This window comes from Panulirus ornatus, chromosome 21, assembly GCF_036320965.1.
Source record: "Panulirus ornatus isolate Po-2019 chromosome 21, ASM3632096v1, whole genome shotgun sequence".
NCBI lineage: Eukaryota > Metazoa > Arthropoda > Malacostraca > Decapoda > Palinuridae > Panulirus > Panulirus ornatus.
The window spans coordinates 30,594,786-30,617,307 of NC_092244.1; the positions used below are offsets into that span (position 1 = coordinate 30,594,786).

The 22,522-nt window shown below is 40.5% G+C and overlaps 1 protein-coding gene across 7 annotated transcripts in view; it reads left to right on the top strand.

The window, feature by feature from the left end:
- The window catches only part of LOC139756440 (neuron navigator 2-like), a 368,656-nt gene that overhangs the window by 313,769 nt on the left and 32,365 nt on the right, over positions 1 to 22,522 (top strand). For all 7 annotated transcript variants that reach the window (XM_071675884.1, XM_071675886.1, XM_071675885.1 and 4 more), the window contains 6 exons: positions 5,013 to 5,260; positions 9,021 to 9,165; positions 14,623 to 14,763; positions 14,985 to 15,179; positions 17,063 to 17,230; positions 21,803 to 22,038. In XM_071675884.1, the coding sequence (XP_071531985.1) occupies positions 5,013 to 5,260; positions 9,021 to 9,165; positions 14,623 to 14,763; positions 14,985 to 15,179; positions 17,063 to 17,230; positions 21,803 to 22,038 (1,133 nt within the window). The remainder of the gene's footprint in view (positions 1 to 5,012; positions 5,261 to 9,020; positions 9,166 to 14,622; positions 14,764 to 14,984; positions 15,180 to 17,062; positions 17,231 to 21,802; positions 22,039 to 22,522) is intronic.

Here is a 22,522-nt window from a genome sequence, read left to right on the forward strand (position 1 = left end):
TTCAGACTGATGATAAAGACAGTGAATAGTTCTTTCAAAGAAAAGATCGAATAACTGGAGGATATAACATGATAATAGAAAAGAAATTTGTTTAAAAAGATGTGAAAAAGTATATCTGTAGTATAAGACAATTTTTGCTGGGAATTAGTGCAAATGACTGGGAGATGTATAAAAGAAAGAGTCAGGAGGTCAAGAGAAAGGCGCAAGAGGTGAAAAAGAGGGCAATGAGAGTTGGGGTGAGAGAGTATCATTAAATTTTGGGGAGAATAAAAAGATGTTTTGGAAGGTAGTAAATAAAGTACGTAAGACAAGAGAACAAATGGGAACCGGTGAAGGGGGCTAATGGAGAGATAATAACAAGTAGCGGTGAAGTGAGGAGATGGAGTGAGTATTTTGAAGGTTTGTTGAACGTGTTTGATGATAGAGTGGCAGATATAGGGTGTCTTGGTCGAGGTAGTGTGCAAAGTGAGAGGGTCAGGGAGATTGGTTTGGTAAACAGAGAAGAGGTAGTGAAAGGTCTTTGGAAGATGGAAGCTGACAAGGCGGTGGGTTTGGATGGTATTGCAGTGGAATGTATTAAAAAATGGGGTGACTGTTGTTGACTGGTTGGTAAGGATATTCAGTGTGTGTATGGTTCATGATGAGGTGCCTCAGGATTGGCAGAATGCCTGCATAGTGCCATAGTATAAAGGCAAAGGGGATAAGGATGAGTGTTCAAATTACAGAGGTGTAAGTTTGTTGAGTATTCCTGGGAAATTATATGGGAGGGTATTGATTGAGAGGGTAAAGGCATATAAAGAGCATCAGACTGGGGAAGAGCAGTGTGGTTTCAGAAGTGGTAGGGGCTGTGTGGATCAGGTGTTCGCTTTGAAGAATGTATGTGAGAAATACTTAGAAAAGCAGATGGATTTGTATGTTAGCATTTATGGATCGGGAGAAAGCATATGATAGAGTAGATAGAGATGCTTTGTGGAAGATATTAAGGGTATATGGTGTTGGAGGTAAGTTGTTAGAAGCAGTGAAAAGTTTTTATCAAGGATAGAAAAAATGTGTATGAGTAGGAAGAGAGGAAAGTGATTGGTTCTCAGTGAATGTCAGTTTGAAGCAGGGGTGCGTGATGTCTCTGTGGCTTTTTAATTTGTTTATGGATGGGGTTGTTAGGGAGGTGAATGCAAGAGTTTTGGAGAGAGGGGCAAGTATGCAGTCTGTTGTAGATGAGAGGGCTTGGGAAGTGAGTCAGTTGTTGTTTGCTGATGATACAGTGCTGGTGGCTGATTCAGGTAAGAAACTGCAGAAGTTGGTGACTGAGTATGGTAAAGTGTGTGAAAGAAGAAAGTTGAGAGTAAATGTGAATAAGAGCAAGGTTGTTAGGTTCAGTAGGGTTGAGGGGCAAGTTAATTGGGAGGTATGTTTGAGTGAAGAAAAACTGGAGGAAGTGAAGTGTTTTAGATATCTGGGAGTGGATTTGGCAGTGGATGGAACCATGGAAGCAGAAGTAAGTCAAAGGTTGGGGGATGGGTAAAGATTCTGGGAGCGTTGAAGAATGTGTGGAAGGCGAGAATGTTATCTCGGAGAGCAAAAATGGATATGTTTGAAGGAATATTGGCTCCAATAATGTTTTATGGTTGCGAGGTGTGGGCTATAGATAGGGTTGTGCGGAGGAGGGTGGATGTGTTGTAAATGAAATGTTTGAGGACAGTATGTGGTGTGAGGTGGTTTGATCGAGTAAATGATGAAAGGGTAAGAGAGATGTGTCTTGCTAAAAAGAGTGTGGTTGAGAAAGCAGAAGAGGGTGTATTGAAATGGTTTGATCACATTGAGAGAATGAGTGAGGAAAGATTGACAAAGAAGATGTATGTGTCAGAGGTGAAGGGAACGAGGAGAAGTGGGAGACCGAATTGGAGGTGGAAGGATGGAGTGAAAAAGATTTTGAGTGATCGCGGCCTGAACATACAGGAGGGTGAAAGGCGTGCAAGGAATAGAGTGAATTGGGACGATGTGGTATACCGAGGTCGACGTGCTGTCAATGGATTGAACCTGGGCATGTGAAGCATCTGGGGTAAACCATGGAAAGTTATGTGGGGCCTGGATGTGGAAAGGGAGCTGTGGTTTCGGTGCATTATTACATGACTGCTAGAGACTGAGTGTGAACGAATGTGGCCTTTATTGTCTTTTCCTAGCACTACATCGCACACATGAGGGGGGAGGGTTTTTTATTTCATGTGTGGCGGGGTGGCAGTGGTAATGAATAAAGGCAGACAGTATGAATTATGTACATGTGTATATATGTATATGTCTGTGTGTGTATTTTTTTTTTTTTTTTTTTTTTTTTTATACTTTGTCGCTGTCTCCCGCGTTTGCGAGGTAGCGCAAGGAAACAGACGAAAGAAATGGCCCAACCCCCCCCCCCATACACATGTACATACACACGTCCACACACGCAAATATACATACCTACACAGCTTTCCATGGTTTACCCCAGACGCTTCACATGCCTTGATTCAATCCACTGACAGCACGTCAACCCCTGTATACCACATGACTCCAATTCACTCTATTCCTTGCCCTCCTTTCACCCTCCTGCATGTTCAGGCCCCGATCACACAAAATCTTTTTCACTCCATCTTTCCACCTCCAATTTGGTCTCCCTCTTCTCCTCGTTCCCTCCACCTCCGACACATATATCCTCTTGGTCAATCTCTCCTCACTCATTCTCTCCATGTGCCCAAACCATTTCAAAACACCCTCTTCTGCTCTCTCAACCACGCTCTTTTTATTTCCACACATCTCTCTTACCCTTACGTTACTTACTCGATCAAACCACCTCACACCACACATTGTCCTCAAACATCTCATTTCCAGCACATCCATCCTCCTGCGCACATCTCTATCCATAGCCCACGCCTCACAACCATACAACATTGTTGGAACCACTATTCCCTCAAACATACCCATTTTTGCTTTCCGAGATAATGTTCTCGACTTCCACACATTTTTCAAGGCTCCCAAAATTTTCGCCCCCTCCCCCACCCTATGATCCACTTCCGCTTCCATGGTTCCATCCGCTGACAGATCCACTCCCAGATATCTAAAACACTTCACTTCCTCCAGTTTTTCTCCATTCAAACTCACCTCCCACTTGACTTGACCCTCACCCCTACTGTACCTAATAACCTTGCTCTTATTCACATTTACTCTCAACTTTCTTCTTCCACACACTTTACCAAACTCAGTCACCAGCTTCTGCAGTTTCTCACATGAATCAGCCACCAGCGCTGTATCATCAGCGAACAACAACTGACTCACTTCCCAAGCTCTCTCATCCCCAACAGACTTCATACTTGCCCCTCTTTCCAGGACTCTTGCATTTACCTCCCTTACAACCCCATCCATAAACAAATTAAACAACCATGGAGACATCACACACCCCTGCCGCAAACCTACATTCACTGAGAACCAATCACTTTCCTCTCTTCCTACACGTACACATGCCTTACATCCTCGATAAAAACTTTTCACTGCTTCTAACAACTTGCCTCCCACACCATATATTCTTAATACCTTCCACAGAGCATCTCTATCAACTCTATCATATGCCTTCTCCAGATCCATAAATGCTACATACAAATCCATTTGCTTTTCTAAGTATTTCTCACATACATTCTTCAAAGCAAACACCTGATCCACACATCCTCTACCACTTCTGAAACCGCACTGCTCTTCCCCAATCTGATGCTCTGTACCTGTGTGTGTATATATATGTATATGTTGAGATGTATAGGTATATTTATTTGCGTGTGTGGACGTTTATGTATATACATGTGTATGTGGGTGGGTTGGGCCATTCTTTTGTCTGTTTCCTTGGGCTACCTCGCAAACACGGGAGACAGCGACAAAGCAAAGCAAAAAATATGTATAGGTATGTATATGTGCATATGTGGGCATTTATGTATATACCTGTGTATGTGGGTGGGTTGGGCCATTCTTTCGCCTGTTTCCTTGTGCTACCTCACTAACGCGGGAGACAGCGACTAAGTATAATAATAATAAAAAAAGAATAGTGGATCAATGGAATGAAATGAATGATGACATAGTTAATGTGGATGGCATAGAAAAATTCAAAAAGTTGAACAATAGTAGAGAATCGCCAGTGAATGTAAAATTCTGTCTTTGTATATTGCAAATAAATAATTACTGTAGCCTAAGTCAGGGACTCATTTATCAATTAGTACAGAGGGAAGGATGAATAGCTTGGTTGGCTGTAGGTCAACTGCCGTGCTAGGGGTTAAAACCTGGACATGCCTGTATGTGAATCATTGGCATTGATTTGACAAGTGCATCATTTGTGTGTGTAGGGGGGAAAGGATTACAGTTTGAGATCTTTTTTTAAGCCCAGATTAGTTTGCTGGGAGGCATATATATTAATGGGTAGGCATATTAGGTAGTAGGGGCCCATAGAATCATTGCAAAAGAGTTGCCCTCTGCCAGTGGTCTGTTAAGGGTGAGTCACTGAAGACTAAGAAGTGGCTTTGGAGTTCACCAGTTTTGGAGACACTTTTGCAGTGGCCTCTCCCTTGAGGTACTTCCTGAAAGGATTGGGCATCAGAGATATAGATAGATAGTTTGCCTAATAGTGTCATTGATGCCAACCCCTACACTATTTGTGTGTTGGGGCAAAGGATTACAGGCTGAGTTTTCTTTTTTAATCCCTGATTAGTTTGAGGTGTTTAAGTGATAGCTAATGATTTATGTGAACAGCAAGTCTTTTCATGGTAAGGTCCAGCTGCCTTAGCTCCAAGCTTTTTCTGAGTAGAAAGAGTTGAGTTTTCCATATCAAATGTATCTTTTTTATGAAGGTAATGATTTGTATGAGAAAAATATTAGTGCTTCCATACAAAACTACTTTTTAGAAGTGTGATTTGATAAAGGAAAAAGTATTTTTCATTGCAATGAAATGTATAAATCTACCAAACTTCATATACTAAGCTTGATATAAGTATTTCAACTTTCAGCTTCGGAGTTCTTTTCGACGAGCATTTGGTAGGCATGGAAGGAAACGTAGTAAACAAATGAATGAAGGAAGCCCTGAGGAAACTTCACAAGAGCTACCACTTCATCACACAGTCAACTCTGCTGTGAGGCATCTACCCCCACCTCCACCATCATCTCAGTCTACCATAGTGCAGCAACAGCATCAACATATAATATCACTTCAGGATAAAGAGTCTCATCAAAAGCAGCAACCTCAACAAAAGGAACAGTATGTGCTTGCTTCATTGTGTTAAGTTATTAGTTTATTTGGAATTTGATCTATAGCTGGTAGAGCTGGTGCCACTGGTCTCACTCCACTATCATTACATGAAAACTCCCATCAGGGAGTGCAGACTTCTGTTGTGAACTAGTCCTTCTGAGTTGAAATCTTCAAGGACTAGAGTTAGTGGAAGGTTCTGGACTCTGCCATTGCTTTTGATGGAAGTATGATCTTATCTGTACTTCTGCCCATTTTGATGACTGATGAGAGTAAAAGGAGGGTGCTCATGCAGAAATTTGTAAGTTATAGTTTGGATGTGCTTGGGATTGGGAGACCCATATCCTTGGGTAGGGTGAATGAAGTGAAAATGGAAATACGACATGTAAATTGTGGGAGGGTGTGGAAGGAGGAGTGTTATGGATTGAAATAATTGAATATTACCAGGGAAGAGGGAAAGAAGGATGTGCATATGTGCATACCGTGAGTTTGGGGGGTTACAGAGCATGGGTGGAATGGATCAAGAACAGTGTGAGTGAAAGGAAAGATTGAAATTGTAAAGTTTGCAGGGGTATAGGTAGATGCACCTGTGAATATAGAGACTATGAGAGGCAACAGTGAAATGAAGCTTTTCTGAAGAAATTGGAATGATTATGTAAATGTGTTAGAGAAGTCGAGAAAGATGGATATAATGGATGATATGAATGTGAAGGTGGGATTTGATGAAATTGCAAGATATTTGGTACATTGGGAGTGCCTGGGGTAAATGAGAATGGACGTTATCTTGTGGATGTTTTTGTTGAGAGGAGCTTATTCCTTACAAACACCTTCTTTCATCACAAGAGGATTCACAGATATATGTGCATGAGAAATGAGGGAAGAGAAGTACAAAAGGGTTGGATTCTGTACGTGGAAGTAAATGAATGGTTGAGAAAGGTTAAGCTGGATGCTAAAGTTGTGAGAGGGTTCTTTGGCAAAGTGACCATTTTTTTTGTGGAGGGGATGTTCAGGGAGAAGTGGAGATATGGCATTAGGAAGAATGGAGATGTAAGAGTGTTTGCATGTGGTAAGAGGAATCAGAAAGAATGCAAGGAGGAATAGGAAAGAAGGGTGACAGAAAGTTTAGATGAAAGAGTAGTAAATGTAATAATGCAGTCATGTGTGAATGAGGTTTTTAAAACGTTTAGAGAAAGAATTAGAAGTTGGATACAGGGTTGTAAGATATAATAAAAGAGGAAGAGCATGGTGTATGGATGAGATTAGAAGTGCTGTGGAAGAGAATGAAAAGGCATATGGTAGATTGCTTGATAGGAATGTACCAGAGGAATTTCAGCAAAGGAAGAGGGAAGGATATAAGATGTGTAGTGGAATGTTAAGGAGCTGGTAGAGGAAAGCAGAGAAAGAGTGGGTGGAGCTGATAGATGAAAGCAGAGAAAGAGTGGATGAAGATTTTGGAAGAAAGTTGGGTGAAAAGTGTAGGGAAAATTATGAATTTTACTAGGAGGTGATTGAGGAAAGAGGTGGATTTAAGAGTGAAGTGAATATGAGAAGTAAGGAAGGGGAATTGCTAAATCAGAAAGAGAAATTGAAAGGAAGATGAAAAGAGTACTGTGAAGAACTGATAAATGTGAGAGAAGGTGAGGCAGCAGTTGTTACATGCATGTGTGTGGAGGATGAAAGGAAAAGGACACAAGTATTGTGGTCTGTGGCAAGAAGTGAGGTAAAAAGGACAGTGACGAGATTGAGGGTATAAGAGGCACCTGGTGAGAATGAGATTACAGCTGAAATGTTGAAATATGGAGGAGAAAGAATAATAGATTGGATGCATTTGACATGCAATTTAGCATAGAAGCAGACAGTTAACCCAGAAGGATTGGGTGAAAGGTGTTATTGTTCTTATATTCTAGGGAGCAGGATATCTTTTTTCTTTTACTTTGTGCATTTGTTCTCTTTCGTGTGGAGCACGGTGGCGTTTGGAATGGACGAAGGCAAGCAAGTATGAATGTTTACATGTGTATATATGTATTTGTATGTTTATGCATTATCCCTGGGGTTAGGGGAGAAAGAATACTGCCCACGTATTACTTGCATGTCGTAGAAGGTGATTACAAGGGATGGTAGTGGGGGGCTGCAGATCCTCCCCTGCAGTTTTAATTTTCCAAAAGAAGGAACAGACAAGGTGACCATGTGAGGGTTTTTCCTGCTAAGGCTCAGTCATCCGTTCCTTACATTACCTTGCTAATGCACTAGGAAAAGACAACAAGGCCACATTCATTCACACTCAGTTTCTAGCTGTCATGTGTAATGCAAAGAAACCACAGCTTCCTATCCACATCCAGGCCCCACAGCCTTTCCATGGTTTACCCCAGACATTTCACATGCCTTGTTTCAGTCCATTGACAGCATATTCACATCGGAATACTACATCGTTCCAATTCACTCTATTCCTGGCACGCCTTTCACCCTCCTGTGTGTTCAGGCCCTGATCACTCAAAATCTTTTTCACTCCATCCTTCCTCCTCCACTTTGGTCTCCTGCTTAACCTTGTTTCCTCCACCTCTGACACATATAACCTCTTTGTCAATCTTTCCTCACTCATTCTCTCCATGTGACCAAACCATTTCAATACATCCTTTCTGCTCTCTCAACCACACTCTTTTTATTACCACACATCTCTCTTACCCTTTCATTACTTACTCGATCAAACCACCTCACACCACATACTGTCCTCAAACATTTCATTTCCAATTCATCCACCCTCCTTCGCACAACCCTACCTATAGCCCACGCCTCGCAACCATATAACATTTGAATCACTGTTCCTTCAAACATACCCATTTTTGCTCTCTGAGATGATGTTTGCACCTTCTACACATTCTTCAATGCTCCCAGAACCTTTGCCCCCTCCCCCACCCTGTGACTCACTTCCACTGCCATGGTTCCATCTGCTGCTAAATCCACTCCCAGATATCTAAAACACTTCACTTCCTCCAGCTAGAGACTGAGTGTGAACGAATGTGGCCTTTGTTGTCTTTTCCTAGCGCTACCCTGCACGGGGGGAGTGGGGGTGCCATTTCATGTGTGGTGGGGTGGCGATGGGAATGGATGAAGGCAGCAAGTATGGATATGTACATGTGTATATATGTATATGTCTGTGTATGTATATGTATGTATATGTTGAAATGTATAGGTATGTATATGTGCATGTGTGGGCATTTATGTATATACATGTGTATGTGGGTGGGTTGGGCCTTTCTTTCCTCTTTTTCCTTGCATTACCTCACTAATGCAGGAGACAGCGACTAAGTATGATAAATAGATAGATAAATGTATATAGACAGGTAAATGATAAATCTGAGGTCATCAGACATCTTTTGTCTCTGGTGGAGGTGAAGCAGACTTTCATATGCTGATGCATCTATAATCAAGAAAGTTTCTTATTAGCTTTAAAGTGTTTATCTCTGAATGCACCTAGAGCGTAGCATCCCTAAATGCACTGAGAGCATAGCAGTGACTTATTACAAAATATGTAAAAACTGAAGGTTCTAAACTCGAGTCTGAGGGTTTGTACTTGCATTGTTAAGTGTCTGGCATCAGGCATTAATTCTACTACCAACATCATTGTTATATATGGCAAGAGAACCATGTTATATATGGTAGGGGAACCAGAAAGGTTGAAGAATATTTGCTCTTCAACCAGACCCTTGCAACCTGAGAAGTATGTAGATTGCACACTGAAACTAGCAGTCACACACTTCATCTTTTCTTCCAGGGGTGCTTCTGAGGAAAGTGAATTGTTAGCTCGGTTGCAGGAAGAGGCTACGGACAAAGAAAGAGCGCTAACAGATTGCAGGCTAGAGGTATTGTCTGCACAGCACCAACTACAAGCCCAGGCAGATATGATTGCTAAACTTCAGGTACAATGAGTCTTCCATACACGTGAGATAATACTATGATGAGATCAAGATAATTCAGTGGATAAGGCAGTTTGTTAGTTTTGAAAATAGAAACTCCAGTATTAATATATAGAACCTATAAACATCTTGTTTTCAGATGAATTCTTGGTTATCCCACAGAAGTGGGGTTAAAGATGGTAATTTAGTGTAGATATGAAATAGTGATTCAAGACCATATGAGTTAATGACATAATTAAATACAATACGCAACTTGCTTTTTGTCATGATTTCCAGATACTGGATATTTTTGCCAAGAAAGCTGCCATTTCAAAAGAATTAGATGATTATTTACTTTTTATGTACCACTATATTAAAACACTTGATGACCTCTTCTGTAGAATAAACATTGTTGCTCTGTGGAAGGTATTAAGAATATATGGTGTGGGAGGCAAGTTGTTAGAAGCAGTGAAAAGTTTTTATCGAGGATGTAAGGCATATGTACGTGTAGGAAGAGAGGAAAGTGATTGGTTCTCAGTGAATGTAGGTTTGCGGCAGGGGTGTGTGATGTCTCCATGGTTGTTTAATTTGTTTATGGATGGGGTTGTTAGGGAGGTGAATGCAAGAGTTTTGGAAAGAGGGGCAAGTATGAAGTCTGTTGGGGATGAGAGAGCTTGGGAAGTGAGTCAGTTGTTGTTCGCTGATGATACAGCGCTGGTGGCTGATTCATGTGAGAAACTGCAGAAGCTGGTGACTGAGTTTGGTAAAGTGTGTGAAAGAAGAAAGTTAAGAGTAAATGTGAATAAGAGCAAGGTTATTAGGTACAGTAGGGTTGAGGTTCAAGTCAATTGGGAGGTGAGTTTGAATGGAGAAAAACTGGAGGAAGTGAAGTGTTTTAGATATCTGGGAGTGGATCAGGCAGCGGATGGAACCATGGAAGTGGAAGTGGATCATAGGGTGGGGGAGGGGGCGAAAATTCTGGGAGCCTTGAAGAATGTGTGGAAGTCGAGAACATTATCTCGGAAAGCAAAAATGGGTATGTTTGAAGGAATAGTGGTTCCAACAATGTTGTATGGTTGCGAGGCGTGGGCTATGGATAGAGTGGTGCGCAGGAGGATGGATGTGCTGGAAATGAGATGTTTGAGGACAATGTGTAGTGTGAGGTGGTTTGATCGAGTAAGTAACGTAAGGGTAAGAGAGATGTGTGGAAATAAAAAGAGCGTGGTTGAGAGAGCAGAAGAGGGTGTTTTGAAATGGTTTGGTCACATGGAGAGAATGAGTGAGGAAAGATTGACTAAGAGGATATATGTGTCGGAGGTGGAGGGAACGAGGAGAAGAGGGAGACCAAATTGGAGGTGGAAAGATGGAGTGAAAAAGATTTTGTGTGATCGGGGCCTGAACATGCAGGAGGGTGAAAGGAGGGCAAGGAATAGAGTGAATTGGAACGATGTGGTATACCGGGGTTGACGTGCTGTCAGTGGATTGAATCAGGGCATGTGAAGCGTCTGGGGTAAACCATGGAAAGCTGTGTAGGTATGTATATTTGCGTGTGTGGACGTATGTATATACATGTGTATGGGGGTGGGTTGGGCCATTTCTTTCGTCTGTTTCCTTGCGCTACCTCGCAAATGCGGGAGACAGCGACAAAGCAAAAAAAAAGATAAAAAATAAAAAAGAAAATCCATATTTGTTTCAGTAGTTTAGAAAAATAAGTAGGGCAGAGTGAAAATTGTTTTCCTTTGTCCTGTTTTGGATAAGTGACTTGAAACATATTTCTTTATATATTTAAGGGTTTTAATTGTGCATGGATATATATTTTAGTTATTTAGATGAATGCTATCTTGATTTACATTTTTAAAATGTTTATAATTTTGTTAATTTAAAGAACAATTAAAGTAATGCATGGTTTGCTTTGCTCACTGAATGCAGTCCTTGCTGAAAAAAATGGGGTTGCCTCTTTCCTTTTATGTTTCACCAATTATTGCTTTTGGAGATTGCTGATGTGTATTCTTAAGTTAGGTACGGTAAGCTGAAAAAAGCCTGGTGATTGGGAATACCTGGTTTAAAATGAGAGATTTATTATACATAATCGTTGATTCCCATGTCAGCAAGAAAGTGCAGGAAACAGATGAAGAATGGCTCATCCACCCATATACACATATATGGTCACATACGCACTTATACATTCATACATATATACACACATACACAGACATTACATACATTCACATGTAGATATTCATATTTGCTTGCCATCATCCATTCCTGTTGATACCCCGACCTACAGGAAAACAGCAACGCTATCCCCTACTTCAACGAGGTAGTGCCAGGAATACAGACAAAAAGGCCCCTTTTGTTCACATTCAGTCTGTAGCTGTCATGTGTAATACACTGAAAGATATACATAAGTATACTTATGTGAGTAGGAGAGATGGTCAGAGGGCATTATTGGATTATGTGTTAATTGATTGGCCTGTAAAAGAGACTTTTGGATGTTAATGTGCTGAGAGGGGCAGCTGGAGGGATGTCTGATCACTATCTTCTGGAGGCAAGGATGAAGATTTGTAGAGGTTTTTAAAAAAGAGGAGAAAATGTTGGGGAGAAGAGAGTGGGTAGAGTAAGTAAGCTTGGAAAGGAGACTTGTGTGAGGAAATGCCAGGAGAGATTGAGTGTAGAATGGCAAAAGCTAAGAGCAAATAATGTGAGGGTAGTGGGTGAGGAGTGGGATGCATTTAGGGAAGCCGTGATGGCTCATGCAAAAGATACACATACACAGATATATACATATATATATACACAAGTACATATTCATACTTGCTTGCCCTTATCAGTTCCTGGCGCTACCCAGCCCCACAGGAAACTGCATCGCCACCCCCTGTTTCAGTGAGGTAGCACCAGGAAAAGACAAAAAAGGCCACATTCGTTCACACTCAGTCTCTGGCTGTTATGAGTAATGCACCAAAACCATAGCTCCCTATCCACATCCAGGCCCCACAGACCTTTCCATGGTGTACCCCAGACGTTTCACATTCCCTGGTTCAGTCCATTGACAGAACATTGGCCCCAGTATTCCACTTCATTCCAGTTCACTCTTTTATTTGCATGCCTCTCAACCTCCTGTATGTTCAGGTCCTGGTCACTCAAAATTTTTTCATTCCATCCTACCACCTCCAATTCAGTCTCCTGCTTCTCCTTGTTCCCTCCACCTCTGACACATATATTTCTTACTCATTCTCTCCATATATCCAAACCATTTCAGCACATCCTCTTTTGCTCTCTCAACCACACTTTTTATTTCCACATATCTCTCTTACCCTTTCATTACTTACTTGATCAGACCACCTCACACCTCATTGTGTCCTCAAACATTTCATTTCCAACACATCCACCCTCCTTTGTACAACCCTAGCTGTAGCCAATGCCTTGGAACCATATAGTATTGCTGGAACTACTATTCCTTCAAACGTACCCATTTTTGCTCTCTGAGATAACATTTTCTCCTTCCACACATTCTTTATCGCTCCCAGAACCTTCATCCCCTCACCCACCCTGTAACTCACTTCTGTTTCCATGGTTCCGTTCACTGTTAAGTCCACTCCCAGATATCTAAAACACTTCACTTCCTCCAATTCTTCTCCATTCAAACATAAATCCCAACTAACTTGTCCCTCCATCTTGCTGAACGTAATAACCTTGCTCTTATTCACATTTACTCTCAACTTTCTCCTTTCTCCCACTTTTCCATACTCAGTCACCAACTTCTGCAGTTTCTCCCTTTAATCAGCCACCAGTGCTGTATCACTGGCAAACAACAACTGACTCACTTCCCAGGCCCTCTCATCCCCAGCAGACCGCACTCCTCTCTCCAAAACTCTTGCATTTACCTCCCTAACCCCCCCATCCATAAACAAATTAAACAACCATGGGGACATCACACATCTTTGCTGCAGACCGACCTTCACTGGGAACCAGTTACCCTCCTCTCTTCCTCCTTGTACTCATGCCTTACATCCTTGGAAAAAAGCTTTTCTCTGCTTCTAGCAACTTACCTTCCACACCATATACTCTTATGACCTTCCACAAAGCATCCCTATCGTATGCCTTCTCCAGATCCATAGATTCTTACATACAAATTCTGTATTTCTAAGTATTTCTCACACATTCTTCAAAGCAAACACCCGATCCACACATCCTCTACCACTTCTGAAACCACTCTGCTCCTCCCCAATCTGATGCTCTGTACATGCTTTCACCCTCTCAGTTAATACCCTCCTGTACAATTTCCCAAACTCAACAAACTTATGCCTGTGTAGTTTGAACACTCACCTTTATCCCCTTTGCCTTTGTAGAGTGGCACTATGCCTGCATTTTGCCAATCCTCAGGCACTGCACCATGATCAATACTTACATTGAGTATCCTTACCAACCAATCAACGACACAGTCATCCCCTTTCTTACTAAATTCCACTGCAATACCATCCAAACCTGCCGCCTTGCAGGATTTTGTTTTCCACAAAGCTTTCACTACCTCTTCTCTCTTCACCAAACCATTCTCCTTGACCCTCTCACTTCGCATGTCATCCTGACCAAAGCACCCTACATCTGCCACGCTATCATCAAACACATTCAACAAACCTTCATGATACTCACTCCATCTTACTTCATCACTACCTATCACTTCCCCTCTTGCCCCCTTAGCCAATGTTCCCATTTGTTCTCTTGTCTTGTGCATGTTATCTACCTCCTTCCAAAACATCTTTTTATTCTCCCTAAAGTTCAATGATACTCTCTCACCCCAACTCTCATTTGCCCTTTTTTTCAGCCAATGCACCTTCCTCTCGACTGCCTGATACTTTCTTTTATACATCTCTCAGTCAGTTGCACTCCTTCCTTGTAAGTATCATCCAAACGCCTCTCTTTTCTCTTTCACTAAGAAATTTACTGCTTCGTTCCATCACTCGCTACCATTCCTCCTTTCTCATGCCACATGCATCTTTTGCGCAAGCCATCACTGCTTCCCTAAATACATCCCATTCCTCACCCACTCCCCTTACGTCATTTGCTCTCATCTTTTGCCATTCTACTCTCAATCTCTCCTGGTACTTCTTTGCGCAAGTCTTCTTTCTAAGCTCACTTACTCTCACCACCCTCTTCTCCCCAACATTTTCATCGCCTTTTATGAGAAACTCAACTGCAATTCCGCTTCATCTTATACACAGCTTTCACTGCCTCCTCTCAGTTCACCAGACATTTTCAAGGGCTCTTCCACTCTGTATATCAATATGTAATATCAAATTAGTAAACAGAAAAATAAGAATAGAAGGTTCATAGCTATTAATAGTGTTTAACAGAATAGTGCTGTCTTTTATCAGCGTACACAACATTGAGACTTTTCAGGGTATGGGATATGATATAGAGTATTATGATGCAATACAGAGAGTAGTCTCTGACACAGTTTTTAAAAGTATTTGTATGATATAGGCGGAAGTGACCGGTCTGAGGGAGGAGAATATGCAGTTGGTGTCTTTAGTTCGTGGACAGTATGGACCTTCAGCAGATGTTCTTCTTGCCCCACTGACTCATACTCTTACAGCCCTTACTCTTAGCCACACCAGTATTACTGGTAGGTATTTTGACAGTCTTTTGAAATATGTTTATACTGACTTCCATCATTATTATATTCTATTTTCATATACTGTAATAGTGGATATCATTTCAATTCTTTTCACATTGGTATGCATATGATGACACATTATTTGAATATACAGCAATTAACTGATACACCTTAAGAGAAATCATGGTGATATTGGTGCATGATCCTGATGTACATATCTATTTCTGTGGGAGGTAACACATCACCTCGTGAGGATGGCCGTCATGTAAAGGTGGTGGTAGTAAATCAGCCAGAGTTGACTTCAGTTCATGCTGCAGCCACAGTTACTCTTGATTCTAACCACCTTACTCATATTGGCAACATCCATGTTGAGTCCAAAACAACTTGGGAGGAACTAGATACTATGATAAAGAACTCACTCAAGGTACTGAAACATGAATATTTTCTGTAAAAACTGTATTATTCATTAACTTGCTGGTACTATGATAATTAGAAATTTTGTTAATAGGTATTTATGTTATTTTCTTAAGCAGTTGTTCTAAGCTTTATTCCAAAAGCAAAAAATCTTAGTGCTGTATGTAAACTGAATTTGATAAATACTTTTTATGATACTGATGTCATTATGATGAAAGAGACATATCTATTGGCTACAGTAGGATTAGAGAGAGAGAGAGAGAGAGAGAGAGAGAGAGAGAGAGAGAGAGAGAGAGAGAGAGAGAGAGAGAGAGAGAGAGAATGAATTATAAGGAAAGAAAAAACTAGTGGTATTGCTGGAATGGTGGAAAAGATGGTGAGGAATGAAAGCATGGAAAAGTGGTCAGGTACCTAGTGACTGGAGGAAGACATTGATTATTCACAGGATAGAGGGGTGGGGATTTTAAAGTTATTGTAAAAATCATAAACGACTAAGTTGGTTTAACATATTTGCCAAAGAGTGTGGTTGGTTAGTGACTAATTGTCTGAAAAGATTAGTGAAATCCTCGGTAGCAAACAGAATTTTGCACTTTGAGAAGTTTCTAGAGAAAGAAATAAGAGATATCTGGAGCAGTTTTGATTAAGAAAAGGCATATTGTGGTGGATGTGATAAAATGAATAGGAAAGCAGTTTGGTAATTTCTGATCATATTATGTGCTTGAAGAAATATTGAATTGGAAGTAGTGCTTGTTTTAAAGTATTTAGTGGTATGCGTGAGTGTTTTGAAATACAAGTAAGAATGTGCCTGGGATAGTGCAATGTCATCATGGTTTTTTAATATTTGTATGACTGGAGCATTACCCAAGATGATAGTGGGTTGCTGTGATTGTGTTGTAATACATAGCTATGGAGAAACAGAATGCAAGTTGCCTCATTTGATGTCTGCAGGTGATACTGTATGGGTTGCTGGATCAGAAGAAGAGCAGGAAGGAATGGTGGGCTGTTTCAGTAATGTTTGTAGGAGGAGGAAGCTGAAAGAGGAAGTAAATTGTTAAGATGCTGAATTTGGTCATGCATGGGGGATGCATGTACATGGTGAAGAATTATAAGTTATGAATAAGTTTAAGTATTTAGGCGTTAAGTTTTGTAAGATTGGTATTCAGAAAGTTGGGAGGTGAATGTAGAGTCAGCAAAGAAGAAAAATTGGAGGTACTGTATCAGCTCTGGTGAATGGGAAAATATTTAAGTGGAGTGTGCAGGAAACTTTTCCTAGTGTGGACGTATGGTTGAGAGACCCAAGTGAAGGTAGAATTAAGAATAAAAGCAGTAGATAAAGATAACTTGTGTAGCATAAAAGTAGGAGGATAGATAGATTGAAAAAAAGTGTGGCATGAAGAAATTGCCGGAAAGCTACTTGGTCATGTAAAATGTATAGCAGATAAGTTTGTTAAGAAATAATTTACTAGTACAGTAAAGAGGATAGAGGGAGAAAAGTAAAACATACATAAGTATGTGAAAGAATTAATAAGAATACAGTAAAGGAATTGATATGGGCTAGAAATATTTTGTGTGAAGATACTAGCGGAGTGATTAGGGGTAGGATGCATTTTGAATATAGAGTTGGTGTTAATGGAAATGGTCTCACTTGAAGAATCAGCTTAGTATGTACTTAAACACATTAAGATGAGTTGAGGATATGTATGAGTGATTGCACAGGCATCACACTTGGATGAGTTGAGGATATGTAAGAGGGATTACAGAGGCTGTATGTACTGTATCCACCCCATGGATTTCGGACTGGAGTGATTATGAGAGATAGGTAGATAGAATTATGATATACATTAGACAGCATTGAATATAGTAATGCTTAACCAATTTCATCTTGGTTATAAGGACTATGGGAATCGTGTAGATCCAGTCTCAGCACTTGGATTGGATGTCGACTCTATTCTGTGTTATCGAGTGGAAAATGTGGTTCGTGCCTCCAACCTTTCTCGTCCTGAACTGCTGCCCTATGGCTATTGTGTTGGTGACGTTGATGCTCTCCATGTCTGGCTTAAGGTAAGTTATCTGTGTTGTTGATATTGTATTCATCATTGTTGAAATACTGTGTTTTTGTAATTTTCCTGTGAAATGATAATTTGATAGAATGCACTTGATATCATGTATTGTCTGCTTGTGGTTAGACCATAAGTCAAAAGTCACCTTCATCAAGAGGAGAAAGTTGTTTGATGCAGAGGAGTAAAGTATGTGTGGAAGTAGGAGGGGAGGAGAAAGGAATTTCAGTTGAGGATGGGTCTGTGCTAATGGTATGCAATGTCTTCATGGCTGTTTAATCCATTTATGAATGGCATGGTGAGGGAGATAATTGCAAGCACCTTGGAGATATGGGTGTATCTACAGTATGCTGAGGTTAAGGTGTGTGTGAATTAAGTTATTTGCTGTTTACATATGAGATGCATGTGGTGGCTGACTTGAGTAAGAAACCATAGAAGCTTACATCTGAGTATGGTTGAGATTGTATTCAGAAATATCATGAATAAAAAAAAAAAAGATAAATACTCAGGTTTAGCTGGGGGGCAGAACAGGTTGGTTAGAGCTTAAGTTTGAATAGAGAGAACCTGTAGGAAGTGGAACACTTTAGATACCTGGGAGTGGACATGGCAGTGGATAAAATAGTGGAAGCTGAAGTGAACCACGTTTTGGGTGAAGGAGCTAAGATCCTGGATGCATTGAGCAGGGTTTGGAAAGAGCAGTCATTGTTTATGAGAACCAAGATGGGTATCTATGATGGTACTTTATAGATGCAAGGTGTGGGCCCAAAATGCAAAAGAATGGAAGTGAGTAGACAAATTGGAAATGAAATGCCAGAGGAGGGATGATTGTGTATTAGATGATAGTGTAAGAGAGAATGTGTGGTAGTAAGCAAAGTATGATTGAGAGAACTGGACAGGGTGTGCTGAAATGTTTGGAGATATCGACGGGATGAGCAATGAGAGACTGACCAAGAGAATTTATATGTAAGAAGTGGAGGGTGTAATGTAGGTTTCATAAAGTGAGATTCTGGTATTCCCAGGAGTAAAATTGACAGCTCATTTCCTTGGTATATCACCAATCACAGGAAATTGCTAGTGATACTTTAGTAATTCAAATTCATCATTTCTCATCCATTTCATGTGGTTGGTCTTGTAATTGATATTCAAACACCTGAATCACACTATAGTTTGAGAAAAGTTTTCAGTATATTTTAAATTATATTCCATTTCTATTATATTTTCGTTGTCAATAATGACAAATTTAGTTTTTGTAAAGGTCAAAGTAATCAGCCTGATAAAACCTTCTTTTCTGCTGGTGTTCCTATAACAGAACTGTGGAAATAGTTGAGTGATTGTAGTACTGATTATTTGTTTTTCTAAAAAACTATTATGGGTCAGTGAATGCTTGAGTGTGATTAGTTTCTTATTTTGTAAGATTATGCTAGATTATTTTCTATTTGGAAGACAAACACGATTATGATAGATTATTTTCTATTTGGAAGACAAACACGTTATTTGGTTTCATCAGATTACATATGTTAGTACTACTTGAACATATTAATAATTGTACATTTTATTGTATTTCATTATTACTAGTTTTTGTTGTAATTCAAATGTAGTCATTGGAAAGGTCAAAGAAGTTGTTTTAACATATTCAATATTTTCTTATAGGAAATTTATGTGACATTGATTTTGCAGAATTAGTGTTTTCTTTGAGAATTTTTTCATACTTGATCGCTGTTTCCCGCGTTAGCAAGGTAGTGCCTGGAAACAGATGAAGAAAGACAATTCCACTCACATACTCATTAGTTATTTATTCATTTATTTTACTTTGACGCTGTCTCCCATGTTAGCAAGGTAGCACAAGGTAACAGGCGAAAGAATGGCCCAACCCACCCACATACACATTTATATACATAAACACCCACACATGCACATATTCAGACATATGCATATATACACATGTACATATTCATACATGCTGCCTTCATCCATTCCCGCCACCACCCTGCCACACATGAAATGACACCCCCCCTCCCCCGCATGCGCGCAAGGTAGTGATAGGAAAAAACAAAGGCCACATTCGTTCACACTCAGTCTCTAGCTGTCATGTGTAATGCACCGAAACCACAGCTCCCTTTCCACATCCAGGCCCCACAAAACTTTCCGTGGTGTACCCCCAGACGCTTCACATTCCCTGGTTCAATCCAATGACAGCACGTCTACTCTGATATACCACATCATTCCAATTCACTCTATTCCTTGGATGCCTTTCGTCCTCTTATATGTTCAGGCCCCGATCGCTCAAAATCTTTTTCACTCCATGCTTCCACCCATTCTTCCACCTCCAATTTTGTCTCCCACTTCTCGTTCCCTCCATATCTGACACATATGTCCTCTTTTTCAATCTTTCCTCACTCATTCTCTCCTTGTGACCATACCATTTTAATACACCCTCTTTTGCTCTCTCAACCACACTCTTTTTATTACCACACATCTCTCTTACCCGATCAAACCACCTCACACCACATATTGTCCTCAGACATCTCATTTCCAACACATCCACCCTCCTCTGCACTACCCTGTCTATTGCCCATGCCTCACAACCATATAAAATTGTTGGAACCACTAGTCCTTCGAACATAACCTTTTTTGCTCCGAGATAACGTTCTTGCCTTCCACACATTTTTCAATGTTCCCAGAACCTTTGCCCCCTCCCCCACCCTGTGACTCACTTCCACTTCCATGGTTCCATCCACTGCTAAATCCACTCCCAGATATCTAAAACATTTCCCTTCTCCAGTTTTTCTCCATTCAAACTTACCTCCCAATTTGCTTGTCCCTCAACCCTACTGAACCTAATAACCTTGCTCTTATTCACCTTCACTCGCAGTTTTCTTCTTTCACACACTTTACCAAACTCAGTCACCAACTTCTGCAGTTTCTCACCCAAATCAGCCACCAGCGCTGTATGATCAGCGAACAACAACTGACTCACTTCCCAAGCCCTCTCATCCACAAAAGACTGCATACTTGCCCCTCTTTCCAAAACTCTTGCATTCACCTCCCTGATAACCCCATCCATAAACAAATTAAACAGCCATGGAGACATCACACATCCCTGCCACAAACCGACATTCACTTGGAACCAATCACTTTCCTCTCTTCCTACTCGCATACATGCCTTACATCCTCGATAAAAACTTTTCACTGCTTCTAGCAACTTACCTCTCACACCATATACTTTCGTTACCATCCACAAAGCATCTCTAGCAATTCTATCATATGCCTTCTTCAGATCCATAAATGCTACCTACAAATCCATCTGTCTTTCGAAGTATTTCTCACATGCATACATATTCATATACATATATACATACATACATAATACATATATGCGTATGTACCTATTCATACTTGCTCATCTTCATCCGTTCCTGATGCCACTCGGCCCCACAGGAAACTGCACATATTCATGAGTAGAAAGAGAAAAAGATAGATGTACATTCTCTTCCCTTCCCCCACACCCAATTCCTACCCCCTGTATCAGTGAGGTAATACCTGGAAACAGAGTATAAAAGGCCACATCCTCTCTCACTCATTTTGTCGCTGTCATTTGTAATGCACTAAGGAAATTTTTATTGTACATTATTTTTGCAAATTTCATATTCACATTTCATACAGTTTTAATACTGATTTTTCCTGACTAAATATGATTTTACTAAGTTTTTCATTTTTTCAAGTATATACCATTTTTTATACTAGATCTTGAGAAATTCCAGGGATTGCTTGTGTTTGAATCCCATTGTATCTGGGATTGGGAACAACTGGGATGGTGATGAACTATAGCATAAGAGAGTGCCAGTGTAAGAGTAGGTTCATCTGGGACTTATTTCAGGGGAGATTGAAAAAGAGTTGGAAGGATGGAGTGAAAGAGTCTATGAGTTATTGAAGCCTGAACATGCTGGAGGGTTCCAGGCATGCTTGCGATAGAAGGGATTAGGGCAAGTTGTTGTACAGGGGGGTTCATCTGAGGCTGATTTCAGAGGGAGATTGAAAAGGAGTTGGAAGGATGGAGTGAAAGAGTCTATGAGTTATTGAAACCTGAACATGCTGGAGGGTTCTGGGCATGCTTGTGATAGAGGGATTTGGGCAAGTTGTTGTACAGGGGGTGATATGTCAGTGGGCTAATTGACGTATTATGAAGTATTCATGGGAAACCATGTAATGGTCTGTGTGACTTGGCTGTGAATAGGCTTTGGTTTTGGTGGATTATGATAAGAGCTATAGAGCAAATGAGGCCATTCTCCATCTATTCTTGGCACTACCTTGCTAATGCAGGAAATGGCAAACAACTATGGAAAGAAAAATAATGATGATGTAGATATTTATGAGTAAAAGTTAAGAGTAGTGTGTGAGGTTGGCTTTGGATGTTAGGCTGTGGTACAACACTTTATAAATGACAACTTGAGAATGGATATGTGCAAATGAGGCCATTGCTCTTTTGCCCTGATATTGCATAAGGCAGGGTAGGGAGGTAGTTGTCAAAATTATCTAGTGATTAATTCTTCTTTTCCTTTCCTATGTTATTCATCAGGGTGGAAATCAAAAGAAGGATGGAGAGAGTATTAGTAATGTATCAGCTGCATCCTTCACTAGTGTTACTCCAGCTACCTCTCTCAAGCGCTTGGCTAGTCTCTTGGTAGAGCACCGTCGTTTGGTGCTTGCTGGACCTCCTGCTTCAGGGAAGTCCTTCCTTGCTCATACGCTGGCACAGTTCTTTGTTGTAAACTCAGGAAGAGACCTGAGTGAAGATGCTATTAAGACATTCAGGTGAGTCATCCATGATTATTTAAGTTGAAAGTGAAATTAGATTATTTTTTGTCCCCTGAAATTATGGTTAATATCATGATTAGATCACATAGTCTGTAGTAAACTGACAGGAGTTCTCTGTGCATTCATTAGCCATAGAGGCTGATATGATACTACTACATTTTCCTCGTAAAATCTCAGATAACAATGATAAGGATTAAGCATGAGTGGTTACAGCTTTGTATTTTAGTTATATTGGATAGCAGGGATAGGGCATCCCTGGCCTCATGTTGGCTTGTGGGACTTCGACAGGGGATCTGAAGCTCTGAAAAATTGATCCCTCAGAAATGAAAAGATTTAAGACAAGATAGATAGATGTTAGTTATTCGGTGATGTGTTTCTCGCTGATCTAATGAATATAGTCATTATCATTGGCTAATCTGTACTGTCACAGGTGCAGATGTAGTGTCACTTAAATGAGTGTTGTTTCATTCCTGTTATTGTT